The sequence below is a fragment of the Vulpes lagopus genome, chromosome 10, assembly GCF_018345385.1.
Source record: "Vulpes lagopus strain Blue_001 chromosome 10, ASM1834538v1, whole genome shotgun sequence".
Taxonomy (NCBI): domain Eukaryota; kingdom Metazoa; phylum Chordata; class Mammalia; order Carnivora; family Canidae; genus Vulpes; species Vulpes lagopus.
The window spans coordinates 90,315,627-90,330,372 of NC_054833.1; the positions used below are offsets into that span (position 1 = coordinate 90,315,627).

General features: G+C 44.7%; 1 protein-coding gene across 8 annotated transcripts in view; it reads left to right on the forward strand.

Moving 5' to 3' along the window:
* Positions 1-14,746, forward strand: part of FANCA (FA complementation group A) — a 58,851-nt gene continuing 44,105 nt past the window's right edge. For 3 of the 8 annotated variants that reach the window (XM_041771158.1, XM_041771161.1, XM_041771159.1), the window contains exons 1-4: positions 9,127-9,260; positions 9,401-9,496; positions 10,946-11,019; positions 13,305-13,417. In XM_041771158.1, the coding sequence (XP_041627092.1) occupies positions 9,198-9,260; positions 9,401-9,496; positions 10,946-11,019; positions 13,305-13,417 (346 nt within the window). In that variant the 5' untranslated portion in view covers positions 9,127-9,197. Of the gene's footprint in view, positions 129-655; positions 766-1,124; positions 1,210-3,322; positions 3,466-9,126; positions 9,261-9,381; positions 9,497-9,836; positions 11,020-13,166; positions 13,418-14,746 lie in introns of those variants that run through there. The other 5 variants (XM_041771165.1, XM_041771160.1, XM_041771163.1 and 2 more) reach the window with 5 other exon arrangements.

Sequence of the window (14,746 nt, forward strand, 5' to 3'; positions counted from 1 at the left end):
AGCGCGGGCGGGTTGCCCGGAGCAGCTGAGGGAATGCGGAGTTCCCGCCATGTCGGACTTGCGGACGCAGGATGCCGCGTCGGGCTCCAGTTCGGGAAGCCGCAGGAGGACGTGGGCCGAGCTGCTGGGTAAGAGGGCGCTGGGGCCGGGCCCTGAGATCCCGCGCCGCCCCAGCCTCCGCCGCCGGGCGCCAGGCCCCTGGTCCCGCGGTCTCGGGCTCTCCCCCGCTGCGGGGCCCGGCAGGGTGCAGCGGACGCCGGGGGGTGGTAGGAGAGGTGGGCACGTGAGAGTGGAGCCCAGGCGTCCAGGAGCGCGGGACGACAGCTGGGCCCCGGGATTCCTGGCGTTCGTGCGGCGCTGCTCGCTGACCCGGAGCGCACTTGGGTGCCCCCAGCTTCCCCCCACGTGCCCTTTCCTGCCCCGGACCCCCACGGGCCAGTGTGCTCTGGACCGTTGACAGTGCCTGCGTCTCCTTAGCTGGACCCTGGGGACCTGCAGGTCCGTCGTTCCATGAGCTGCGCCTCAGGTGGGGGTGGGGTGGGGCTTCCCGGGTTCACGCGTCCCCTGGTGCATGACCTCGGGGCGGGAACGTCGCCGCGTCCCTGCACAGGGCTCCTCAGGGCTGCTGTCCTATTGTGAACTGCTTTCCCCCCAGCGGGACGGGTCGAGAGGCAGCTGCGCGGCTCCGGGAGGGGGCACAGGCTGCAGGACTCGGCCGTGCACCTCCTGAGACGCCACCTGAACCTGGACGACCTTCTGCTTGAGGTAAGAGGGCACCGGTTTGGCCTCTGAAAGCAGATTTCAGTTGGGGGTTTTGCCCCCCTGCCACAGCGTCATCTTCGTGGAGACACCTGAGAAAAGCCTTAGGAGTATCTGGTAGGAGCATCCGTTAAATGTTGGCAGGGCAGGGCGGGAAAGAGATGGGGAGCATTTCTCTTTGGAGAGATCAGTAAGTTCAGAGTGAATTTAGTCTTTCTCAAAAAACTTTGGTAGGTTTCACTTTAAAAATGTCTACCTCGAAATATTTGAGAATAGTGCAGCGAGCAAATGTTCTATACACAGATTGTTTCTATGCTCAGACAGCTTGAGTTTTACAAAGAGAGTTCTTTGTGTTTGGTTTCCAGGTAGAAGGTCCAGCATGTAAAACACTGTGTCTCAATCAGTTGGTTGATCCTGAGGCCTCTGCTAATCTTTCTAGTTCATTCATAGGTAAGAGCTCATTTTCCCTAATAAATGGAGTTATGGAGGAGCTTTATGTAAGGTGAGCTTGATTTGCTTTTATGTTATTTTACTTTTTTATTTTTATTTTTTTTAATTTACATTTTTTTAAAAGATTTTATTTATTTTATTACACAGAGAGGAGAGAGAGAGAGAGGCAGAGACGCAGGCAGAGGGAGAAGCAGGCTCCATGTAGGGAGCCTGACATGGGACTTGATCCCAGATCCCCGGGATCACTCCCTGGGCTGAAGGCGGCGCTAAACTGCTCAGCCACCCGGGCTGCCCAATTTTACTCTTTTCAAAGGTTTTACTTATTTATTCATGAGACACACACACACAGAGAGAGAGAGAGAGAGAGAGAGAGAGAGGCAGAGACACAGGCAGAGGGAGAAGCAGGCTCCATGCACCGGGAGCCCGATGTGGGATTCGATCCCGGGTCTCCAGGATCGCGCCCTGGGCCAAAGCAGGCGCCAAACCGCTGCGCCACCCAGGGATCCCCTGATTTGCTTTTAATAAGCAAAAAGTTACATGCCTCAGGTTATGGCTTGCCACCTCCGTGTCAAGTTATGAATTGGAAGTCATGTTTTTATGACTTGATTGGGGTGTTATGAAGTTGTTATTTATTTATTTATTTATTTATTTTTAAAGATTTATTTATTTATTCATTCAGAGAGAGCGAAGAGAGAGGCAGAGACACAGGCAGAGGGAGAAGCAGGCTCCATGCAGGAAGCCTAATGTGGGACTCGATCCTGGGTCTCCCGGATCACACCCTGGGCTGCATACAGGCGGTGCTAAACCGCTGCGCCACCGGGGCTGCCCCTGAAGTTGTTATTTAAAAACAGTGTTTGACTCAACGTAGGACTGAGAAGCAGGAGGAACCAAAGTGTCCCTTGGAAAAACATGGGACATAACAAGTACCTCATTGACAGAAGGATATTTCTAGGTTTAAGAATATTTCAGGATATTTCAATGTGAGGATATGAGATTGGGGAAGTTCTTTGGGGATAACAAAGAAATAAGTTATTTTCTGGCCATTCACATTTTTATTACGAAATGACTATCATTTCAGAAACATATCAACTAATTCATTAATTTGTTTAAAATATCTCTTAAGGGCAGCCTGGGTGGCTTAGTGGTTTAGCGCTGCCTTCAGCCCAGGGCCTGATCCTGGAGACTGGGGATCAAGTCCCACATCAGGCTTCCTGCATGGGGCCTGCTTCTCCCTCTGCCTGTGTACACACTCTGCCATTCTCTCTCTCTGTGTTTCTCATGAATAAATAAAATCTTAAAAAAAAAAAAAGTAATGCTGCCATAAATATTGGAGTGTATACATGTTTTTGAACTAGTTTTTTGTTTTCTTTGGGTAGTAGAATTACTGGATCATATAATAATTCTGTTTTTAATTTTTTTAAAGATTTTATTTACTTATTTATTAAAGATTTTATTTATTCATGAGAGACACACAGAGAGGGAGAGGCAGAGGCACAGGCAGAGGGAGAAGCAGGCTCCATGAAGGGAACTCGATGTGGGGCTCCATCCCAGGACCCTGGGATCACGCCCTGAGCTGAAGGCAGACGCTCCACCACGGAGCCACCCAGGCACCCGTAATTTTTGAGAAACTTCCATACTATTTTTCACAGTGGCTGCATCAGTTTGCATTCCCACCAACATCCCACAAGGGTTCTTTTTTTCCTTTTTTTTTTCTTTTTTTTTTTTTTTTAATTTTTTAATTTTATTTATGATAGTCACAGAGAGAGAGAGAGAGAGAGAGAGAGAGAGAGGCAGAGGCAGAGACAGAAGCAGGCTCCATGCACCGGGAGCCCGATGTGGGATTCGATCCCGGGTCTCCAGGATCGCGCCCTGGGCCAAAGACAGGCGCCAAACCGCTGCGCCACCCAGGGATCCCTGGGTTCTTTTTTTCCACATCCTTGCCAGCAGTTTGCTTTGTATGTTTTTGAGACTAGCCATTGTGAAAGTTGTGAGGTGACATCTCCTTGTGCTTTGAATAGCACTTCACTGATGATGATTGAATGGTGTTGAGCATATTTACCTGTGTCGGCCATCTGGATGTCTTCTTAAGGAAAATGTCTATTCTGTCTTTAAGGCTCTGCTTTACGAGATCAAGCCTCGAGACTGGGTGTCCCAGTGGCTGTGCTGTCCAGCCAGACAGTTGCCTCCAGCATCATGCAGATCTGTAGTTCTAATGGTGAACCCACCCACAGGGTCCTGCTGAACGCAGAGCAAAGGGTAAGACACGGTGATAAACTAACTGTGCTTACTCATTACTTTAAGCTATTTGGGAAAATAAGACATTTCTATAATGTTGTTTCAGGTATTTGCTTCTTTTTTTTTTTTTTTTTTTTTAAAGATTTAATCTCTCTTTTCAGAAGAAACTGTCTTCTGTGCTGGCGGTGGCTCAGTATTTATAGCACATAGTATGTTCCACGTTTCTCTTCGTGACACGAACTACGGGAAGTACAGGTAAATTTTCACCATGTGCTAATTACTGCACTTTCTAGAGGTTCTTCAAGCCGTGTTACTTTTTTTTTTTTTTTACTAAGACATTTTATTTATTTATTATTTATTTATTTTTAAATTATTTATTTTTGATAGTCATTACAGAGAGAGGAGAAGAGAGAGGCAGAAGAAACAGGCAGGGGAAGAAGCAGGCTCCATGCCACCGGGAGACCGATGTGGGATTCGATCCCGGGTCTCCAGGATCCCGCCTCGGGCTAAGCAGGCGAACAAACCCGCTGCGCCACCAGGGATCCCCTGATTTGCTTTAATTTAAGCAAAAAGTTACATGCCTCCAGGTTATGGCTTGCCAATCCGTGTCAGTGATGAATTGGAAGTCTGTTTTTATGACTTGATTGGGGTGTTATGAAGTTGTTATTTATTTATTTATTTATTTATTTTTAAAAGATTTTATTTATTTATTCATTCAGAGAGAGCGAAAGGAGAGGCAGAGTCACACAGGCAGAAGGGAGAGAAGCAGAAGCAGGCCTCCATGCTGGGAAGCTCATAATCGTGGGACTCGATCCTGCGGTCTCCCGGATCACCACCCTGGGCTGCATACAGGCGGTGCTAAACCGCTGCGCCTCCGGGCTGCCCCTGGGGAAGTTAGCTTATTTAAATACAGTGTTTGATCTAAACGTAGGGACTGAGAAGCAGGTGGATTCTCAAAAGTGTCCTTGGATAAACATGGGACAGAACAGTACTCATTGACAGAAGGGTTTATTTCTAGGTTTAGAATATTCTGGATATTTTCAATGTGAGGATACTGAGTTTGGGGTAGTTCTCTTGGGGGATAACAAAGAAATAAGTTATTTTTCTGGCCATTCACATTCTTTTACGATATGACTATCATTTCAGGAAATCATATCAACTAATTCATTAATTGTTTAAAAATTCTCTTAAGGGCAGGCCCGGGGAGTGGCGTAGTGGTTTACGCGTATGCCTTCAGCCCAGGCGCCTGGATCCTGGAAGACTGGGTATCAAGTCCCACATTCAAGGCTTCCTGCATGGGGCCCCTGCTTCTCCCTATGCCTCGTGATACTCAATCTGCCATTCTCTCTCTCTTGTGTTTCTCATGAATTAATAAACTCTTAAAAAAAAAAAAAAGTAATGCTGCCATAAAATATTGGAGTGTTTAATGTTTTTGAAACTCTAGTTTTTGGTTTTTCTTTGTGTTGTTGAATACGGATAATATAATAATTCTGTTTTTTATTTTTTGTTAATATAGATTTTATTTACTTATTTATTAAAGATTTTTATTTAATTCATTGATGAGACACACAGAGAAGGGGAGAGGCAAGGCACAGGCAGAGCGAAGAAGCAGGATCCATGAAGGGAAACTCGTTGGGGGCTCACATCCAAGGACCCTGGGATTCACGCCCTGAGCTGTAGGCAGACGCTCCACCACGGAGCCACCCAAGGCACCGTTAATTTTTGAGAAACTTCCATACTATTTTTCACAGTGGCTGCATCAGTTTGCATTCCCACCAACATCCCACAAGGTTTCTTTTTTTCCTTTTTTTTTTCTTTTTTTTTTTTTTTTTAATTTTTTAATTTTATTTATGATAGTCACAGAGAGAGAGAGAGAGAGAGAGAGAGAGAGAGAGGCAGAGGCAGAGACAGAAGCAGGCTCCATGCACGGGAGCCCCGATGTGGGATTCGATCCGGGTCTCCAGGATCGCGCCCTGGGCCAAAGACAGGCGCCAAACCGCTGCGCCACCCAGGGATCCCTGGGTTCTTTTTTTCCACATCCTTGCCAGCAGTTTGCTTTGTATGTTTTTGAGACTAGCCATTGTGAAAGTTGTGAGGTGACATCTCCTTGTGCTTTGAATAGCACTTCACTGATGATGATCTGAATGGTGTTGAGCATATTTACCTGTGTCGGCCATCTGGATGTCTTCTTAAGGAAAATGTCTATTCTGTCTTTAAGGCTCTGCTTTACGTGATCAAGCCTCGAGACTGGGTGTCCCAGTGGCTGTGCTGTCCAGCCAGACAGTTGCCTCCAGCATTCATGCAGATCTGTAGTTCTAATGGTGAACCCACCCACAGGGTCCTGCTGAACGCAGAGCAAGGGTAAGACACGGTGATAAACTAACTGTGCTTACTCATTACTTTAAGCTATTTGGGAAAATAAGACATTTCTATAATGTTGTTTCAGGTATTTGCTTCTTTTTTTTTTTTTTTTTTTTTTAAAGATTTAATCTCTCTTTTCAGAAGAAACTGTCTTCTGTGCTGGAGGTGGCATCAGTATTTATTAGCCAATAGTATGTTCTCTCGTTTCTCCTTCTGTCAAGAACTACGGGAAGTACATGGTAAATTTCACATTGTAAATTCTGACTCTAGAGGTTTCTCAAGCCGTGTTCTTTTTTTTTTTTTTTTTAAAGATTTTATTTATTCTATTCATGAGAGACAGAGAGAGAGAGAGAGGCAGAGACATAGGCAGAGGGAGATCTTAGGGATTCTTAAGCATCTTCATTAATCTGAGTCGGCGGGGGCGGGGAAAGCATTTAGCAAATGCCTCTCATGGGTGGTAAAAAGTACCTTTAATTACCATATTTGCCAATATTCACCCATCATTAGTAGTATTTGTTAGAAATGTACCACAGAAAACATGTTCTTCTCTCTTCTTCTTCTTCTTCTTGTTTTTTTTTTTTTTTAAGATTTTGTTTATTTATTCATGAGAGACAGAGAGAGGCAGAGACACAGGCCGAGGGAAGAGAAGCAGGTCCTTGCATGGAGCCCCGGTCGTGGGACTCGATCTCGGGTCTCCAGGATCACACCCTGGGCTGCGGGCGGCGCTAACCTCTGCGCGACCAAGGCTGCCCACGTTCTTTCTTCTTATGTATAATTATGAATAATTTTCCATTGTAGTAAGCTAGAAATTATAATATGAAAGTTATTTTTATTCTTCTATGAAACATTTTGAATTCAGTAGGTTTATAGATTTTTGAATAGTTGAAAGAACTTAAGGTCCACAGGTGTCGAGGCAAGAGCAGGGGGTCGGAGGGTCCTACAAGAGGCTTTTTAAGAGTACTGGCAGGCGCATGGCATGTGAAGGAAGAGTGCCATATTGTTGGGTGAAGACAGGACAAAGTAGCATTAGGGCAATAGAGCCCTGACTTGAGCAAGATGTCCTGGGGGCAAGGAGTGTCCGAGCTTCCAAAGGGAGGACCTTGCTGGGGTAGGAGAATAAGAGAGACACAAACATGGTTACAATGCTCCTGTGCTGAGTCCAAGAGTCTGAACTTGTTCTGGAAACTGCCAAGAGCCACCACGGAGTTCCAGAGAAGAGATTGACATGTCCAGTTTACATTTTGGAATCTCATTTCAGCCACCAGTGGAGAAAGCTACTAGAAGAGGTTAACTTAGAGCCTGGGCAGGATGCTAGGCAGGTGGGGAGTTGAAGGAATGCTATTGTGTGTATGAAGGCTTGGTGAGTTATTTTAGTAAAGCCGATCGAGTATGTGTCTTAGGTTGTGCTTGTTTATCCACGTATTTTTTTTTTAAAGTTTTTATTTTTCTATTTATTTCATGAGAGACAGAGAGAGAGAGAATGGGACAGACAGACACGGCTGAGGGAGAAGCAGGCTCCATGCAGGTTAGCCCGACGTGGGACTTGATCCCGGGACTCAAGGATCACGCCTGAGCCAGTGGCAGGCACTAAACCACTGAACCACCCAGGGATCCCCTACTCCACTTAATTTTATTAGTGTACAGGCTATTACATTTTGTAGGAAAATGTGTGCATGAAGGATCTTATAGTTCGAAGTTTTTTCTTCTGAATTTTTTGTGCTTGCAAGCTGTGTGGCATCTTCATGTACAAAAACATTGTGAGCCTACAGGAGCTTATGAATTGGATGTTCGTTTTTATGACTTGATTGTGGGGTGGTTTGAAGTTGTTATTATTTATTTATTTATCTTATTTTTTAAAGATATTTATTTATTCATTACAGAGAGAGCGAATGAGAGAGGCAGTGCACAGTCAGAGGGAGAAGCAGGCTCCATGCAGGAAGCCTTAATGTGGGATCGATCCTGGGTCTCCCGGATCACCCTGGGCTGCTACAGGCGGTGCTAAACCGCTGCGCCACCGGGGCTGCCCCTGAAGTTGTTATTTAAAAACAGTGTTTGACCTCAACGTAGGACTGGAGAAGCAGGAGGAACCAAAGTGTCCCTTGGAAAAACATGGGACCATAAAAGTACCTCATTGACAGAAGGATATTTCTAGGTTTAAGAATATTTCAGGATATTTCAATGTGAGGATATGAGATTGGGGAAGTTCTTTGGGGATAACAAAGAAATAAGTTATTTTCTGGCCATTCACATTTTTATTACGAAATGACTATCATTTCAGAAACATATCAACTAATTCATTAATTTGTTTAAAATATCTCTTAAGGGCAGCCTGGGTGGCTTAGTGGTTTAGCGCTGCCTTCAGCCCAGGGCCTGATCCTGGAGACTGGGGATCAAGTCCCACATCAGGCTTCCTGCATGGGGCCTGCTTCTCCCTCTGCCTGTGTACACACTCTGCCATTCTCTCTCTCTGTGTTTCTCATGAATAAATAAAATCTTAAAAAAAAAAAAGTAATGCTGCCATAAATATTGGAGTGTATACATGTTTTTGAACTAGTTTTTTGTTTTCTTTGGGTAGTAGAATTACTGGATCATATAATAATTCTGTTTTTAATTTTTTTAAAGATTTTATTTACTTATTTATTAAAGATTTTATTTATTCATGAGAGACACACAGAGAGGGAGAGGCAGAGGCACAGGCAGAGGGAGAAGCAGGCTCCATGAAGGGAACTCGATGTGGGGCTCCATCCCAGGACCCTGGGATCACGCCCTGAGCTGAAGGCAGACGCTCCACCACGGAGCCACCCAGGCACCCGTAATTTTTGAGAAACTTCCATACTATTTTTCACAGTGGCTGCATCAGTTTGCATTCCCACCAACATCCCACAAGGGTTCTTTTTTTCCTTTTTTTTTTCTTTTTTTTTTTTTTTTAATTTTTTAATTTTATTTATGATAGTCACAGAGAGAGAGAGAGAGAGAGAGAGAGAGAGAGGCAGAGGCAGAGACAGAAGCAGGCTCCATGCACCGGGAGCCCGATGTGGGATTCGATCCCGGGTCTCCAGGATCGCGCCCTGGGCCAAAGACAGGCGCCAAACCGCTGCGCCACCCAGGGATCCCTGGGTTCTTTTTTTCCACATCCTTGCCAGCAGTTTGCTTTGTATGTTTTTGAGACTAGCCATTGTGAAAGTTGTGAGGTGACATCTCCTTGTGCTTTGAATAGCACTTCACTGATGATGATTGAATGGTGTTGAGCATATTTACCTGTGTCGGCCATCTGGATGTCTTCTTAAGGAAAATGTCTATTCTGTCTTTAAGGCTCTGCTTTACGAGATCAAGCCTCGAGACTGGGTGTCCCAGTGGCTGTGCTGTCCAGCCAGACAGTTGCCTCCAGCATCATGCAGATCTGTAGTTCTAATGGTGAACCCACCCACAGGGTCCTGCTGAACGCAGAGCAAAGGGTAAGACACGGTGATAAACTAACTGTGCTTACTCATTACTTTAAGCTATTTGGGAAAATAAGACATTTCTATAATGTTGTTTCAGGTATTTGCTTCTTTTTTTTTTTTTTTTTTTTTAAAGATTTAATCTCTCTTTTCAGAAGAAACTGTCTTCTGTGCTGGAGGTGGCTCAGTATTTATTAGCACATAGTATGTTCTCTCGTTTCTCCTTCTGTCAAGAACTACGGGAAGTACAGGTAAATTTCACATTGTAATTCTGACTCTAGAGGTTTCTCAAGCCGTGTTCTTTTTTTTTTTTTTTTAAAGATTTTATTTATTTATTCATGAGAGACAGAGAGAGAGAGAGAGGCAGAGACATAGGCAGAGGGAGATCTTAGGGATTCTTAAGCATCTCATTAATCAGAGTCGGGGGGGCGGGGAAAGCATTTAGCAAATGCCTCTATGGGTGGTAAAAAGTACCTTTAATTACCATATTTGCCAATATTCACCCATCATTAGTAGTATTTGTTAGAATGTACCACAGAAACATGTTCTTCTCTTCTTCTTCTTCTTCTTCTTTTTTTTTTTTTTTTTAAGATTTTGTTTATTTATTCATGAGAGACAGAGAGAGGCAGAGACACAGGCCGAGGGAGAAGCAGGCTCCTTGCATGGAGCCCGACGTGGGACTCGATCTCGGGTCTCCAGGATCACACCCTGGGCTGCGGGCGGCGCTAAACCTCTGCGCGACCAAGGCTGCCCACGTTCTTTCTTCTTATGTATAATTATGAATAATTTTCCATTGTAGTAAGCTAGAAAATTATAATATGAAAAGTTATTTTTATTCTTCTATGAAACATTTTGAATTCAGTAGGTTTATAGATTTTTGAATAGTTGAAAGAACTTAAGGTCCACAGGTGTCGAGGCAAGAGCAGGGGGTCGGAGGGTCCTACAAGAGGCTTTTTAAGAGTACTGGCAGGCGCATGGCATGTGAAGGAAGAGTGCCATATTGTTGGGTGAAGAACAGGACAAAGTAGGCATTAGGGCATAGAGCTGACTTGAGCAAGATGTCCTGGGGGCAAGGGTGTCCGAGCTTCCAAAGGGAGGACCTTGCTGGGGTAGGAGAATAAGAGAGACACAAACATGGTTACAATGCTCCTGTGCTGAGTCCAAGAGTCTGAACTTGTTCTGGAAACTGCCAAGAGCCACCACGGAGTTCCAGAGAAGAGATTGACATGTCCAGTTTACATTTTGGAATCTCATTTCAGCCACAGTGGAGAAAGTCCTAGAAGCAGGTTAACTTAGAGCCTGGGCAGGATGCTGGCAGGTGGGGAGATGAAGGATGCTAATGAGTGTCTGAAGGCTTGGTGAGTTTTTAGTCAAAGCGATCGAGTATGTGTCTTAGGTTGTGCTTGTTACTCCACTTAATTTTTTTTTTAAAGATTTTATTTATCTATTTATTCATGAGAGACAGAGAGAGAGAGACAGACAGACAGACAGGCAGAGGGAGAAGCAGGCTCCATGCAGGTAGCCCGACGTGGGACTTGATCCCGGGACTCCAGGATCACGCCCTGAGCCAGTGGCAGGCACTAAACCACTGAACCACCCAGGGATCCCCCTACTCCACTTAATTTTTAATAGTGTACAGGCTATACATTTTGTAGGAAAATGTGTGCATGAAGGACTCATAGTACTATTTTTTTCTTCAGAATTTTTTGTTGCTTGAAGCTGTGTGGCATCTTCATGTACAAAACATTGTGAGCCTCCAGGAGCTGTTGGAAAGGTAGTGTATCGGTGAGAATTTAACATTACCTTAGTAATATATGACTTCTTTTTCGTAGTCTAGTGTATTATGACTTATTTATATATCAAAGCCAAAAATCACTGAGAGATTCTCTTCCTTTTTTTTTTTTTTTTTTTTTTTTAAGATTTATTTATTTATTCATGAAAGACACAGACTGAGAGAGAGAGAGAGGCAGAGACACAGGCAGATGGAGAAGCAGGCTCTTCACAGGGAGCCCGATGTGGGACTCGATCCCGGATCCCAGGATCATGACCTGAGCTGAAGGCAGACGCCCAACTGCTGAGCCACCGAGGCATCCCTTTTTTTTTTTTTTTAAAGATTTCTTTTCTTTCTTTCCTTTTCCTTTTCCTTTTCCTTTTTTTCCTTTTCCTTTTCTTTCTTTCTTTCTTTCTTTCTTTCTTTCTTTCTTTCTTTCTTTCTTTCTTTCTTTCTTTCTTTCTTTCTTTCTTTCTTCTTTTCCTCCCTCCCTCCCTCCCTCCCTTCCTTCCTTTTTAAAGATTTTTAAGATTTTTATTTATGAGAGACAGAGAGAGAGAGAGAGGCAGAGACATAGGCAGAGAGAGAAGGAGGCTCCATGCAGGGAGCCCGATGTGGGACTTGATCCCGGGACTCCAGGATCACACCCTGAGCTGAAGGCAGATGCTCAACCGCTGAGCCACCCAGACATCCCTCTTACTTCATTATTTGAAGAGAACATTATTATGATCCAAGTCTTTGTCATGCACAAGCTTGAAACATTTTCTTTGTATAAGATATCGTGGGATAATTTTTTTTTTTTTTTAAGATTTTATTTTTAAGTAATCTCTACACCCAGTGTTGGGGCTTGAACTCACAATTCTGAGATCAAGAGTCATATGCTGGCTTATACTACCTGAGCCAGCCAGGTGCCCCTATGATAAAATATTTTTAAAAATTAGGCACCTTGGTGTTTTTATTCTTCGACTTAATCAGTCGATTAAGTGTCTAACTTTGGGTTGGGTCATGGTCTGAGGGTCTTAAGATTGAGCCCCAGGTCAGGCTCCTCTGCTCAGCAGGGAGTCTGCTTCTCTCTTTGCCTCGCCCTCTGCTTGTGCTATTTCTGTCTCTCTCAATCAATAAAATAAAAAAAATAATAATTAGGGATGCCTGAGTGGCTCAGCGGTTGAGTACCTGCCTTTGGCTCAGGGTGTGATCCCGGATTCCCAGGTTTGAGTCCCATATCAGGCTCCTTGCTTGGAGCCTGCTTCTCCTTCTGCCTGTGTCTCTGCCTCTCTCTCTCTGTGTCTCTCTCTTTTTTTTTTTTTTTTCTCTCTGTGTCTCTTATGAATAAATAAATAAAATCTTAAAAAAAAAAAAAAATTAGAAAAGGGGCACCTGCCTGGCTCAGTTGGAAGAGCATGAACTCTTGATTTCAGGGTTGTGAGTTCAAGCCCAATGTCGGGTATAGAGTTTACAAAAAAAACAAAAATAAAAATAAACTTTCTAGAAAATTTTTTTTAAAGATTTTATTTATTTATTTTTCATTTTTTATTTTTTATGATAGGCACACAGTGAGAGAGAGAGGCAGAGACACAGGCAGAGGGAGAAGCAGGCTCCGTGCACTGGGAGCCCGACGTGGGATTCGATCCCGGGTCTCCAGGATCGCGCCCTGGGCCAAAGGCAGGCGCTAAACCGCTGCGCCACTCAGGGATCCCAGATTTTATTTATTTATTCATGAGAGACAGAGAGAGGCAGAGACACAGGCAGAGGGAGAAACAGGCTCCATGCAGGGAGCCCAAAGTGGGACTCGATCCTGGGACTCCAGGATCACACCCTGGGTCAAAGGCAGGTGCTAAACCGCTGAGCCACCCACGGATCCCCGAAAAGGTTTTTCTTAAAAGATTTTATTTGAGAGAGCATGAGCAGTGGGCAGAGGCAGTGGGAGAGGAACTCTGTTCCAGGACTGAGGGTTCATGACCTGAGTCAAAGGCAGATGCTCACTTTCTGAGTCACCCAGGTGTCCTGAAACTGCTGCTGTTTTGTTATTTTACTCTTACTGACCCCCCCCCCCCCCTTGAGTAGTAGTTAGCTATTCCAAATAAGCTTTTTGATGATGATTATTTTTAATGTCAGTAGTGGTCTCCCTGACACCGCTCATGTGTCAGCAGGCCCTGTTGTGACTTCTGGGAATGGCTCAGATGGCTGCCAGCTGGTTCTCAGTGCTCAGGCTTTCTAGTGAAATGAACGTGGAAGAAAAGGGCCTGATATGTGATGGAGTGATGGTGAGCAGTGTGCTTTGTCCCTAGTCATGCTGACACACAGGCCATAGTGGCGTGGCTCTTCAGGGACCTGTGCCTTCTGTGTGAGCAGATGGAAGTGTCCACTCAGCACACGGACATCGCCCAGGCTATGCTTTCTGGTAAGTTCACACCAGGGACAGGTTCACGGGCAAAGTGTAGATCTGTGGGAATACTTTTTGTTGCGACAGTCTGAGAAACAGGACAGCCCCACATCACTCATGTGGGAACTTGGAACAAAACCAGCCCAGTCTGGACCTGGTGCCTGTATCAGCTTGCGCTTGAACAATGTGCACGCTTTAATAAAGTCAGTCTGTTGACCCACTGTGTTTGGGGGCCTATAGCTGGTATGTTTAAAATATGCAGACTATGACCTGCTGAATTGGGAGGCACAAGCTACACACATGGGGTTGGCAGGTAGCTTCTGCAGCATCTGAGCTCCCACTCTGGGGAAGTGAAAACCTCTAGAGCCATGTTGATTGGATGTGCAGCTTCAGTCCACTCGGGGAAAGGAAATCAAGTCATAGGAATTTGTTACTTTCAGATCCCAGAAAAGGGGGGGTAAAATGAGCAGAAAAGCTCACAAGCAAGTGGGAGATAGACAGCAAGCACCTGTTCCTTAGAAGGTGGTCGCGCCTGAGGTCACGGACCTTTTGTGAGCTCAAACTCTAAGTGGTTATTTTAAAAGGTGCCCAGGAGAAGGAAAGTATTACCTGGCAAGTGTGCCGAGCTCACGGCTTGATCTAAACGTCAGATTCAGGGAGAGGGCAGAAGCGCCATGCCATCTTGGGCAGCAGCTCAGAGTGACTATCCTTTTGTCCCACTTGTGTTTTTCTGGGTGCCTCCCTTAGAGTGGGCCTTGTCGCTGGCTCTTCTCTGAGCCAGCAGATTCTTGCCATTGCCAGTAATACCTGAAGAATGAAATCTACAAATAAAATATTAGATGAGATGTGGAATGTTCATTAGTTAGCTTATGAATTTTTTCATTTATTTTTTATTTTTTATTTTATCTTTTTAATGAATTTTTTCACGTTGCAAAAGATGTGTTCCTTTTTCCTACAACTTTCTTGGTGATGAATATGAGCTCCTTACAGTTCCTGAATCCTCTAGTATGGGCTTAGATAGTTTCCTGCCTTGTTCCCCAGAATATGTTTTTGGGTCCTTGTACACAGCCCTTACATTGTTTAGGAGATTGGCTGGAGAGACAATCCGTATGAGAACCTTAGATGCTCCTTTTTTTTTTTTTTTTTTTTAGATTTTATTTATTTATTCATGAGAGACATAGAGGCAGAGACACAGGCAGAGGGAGAATGCAGGGAGCCCCACGTGGACTTGATCCTGGGTCTCCAGGATCCCGCCCTGGGCTGAAGGCGGCTCTAAACCATGAGCCACCGGGGCTGCCCTAGATGCTCCTTTTTGTTTATTTTATTTTTATTTATTTTTTTTTAAGA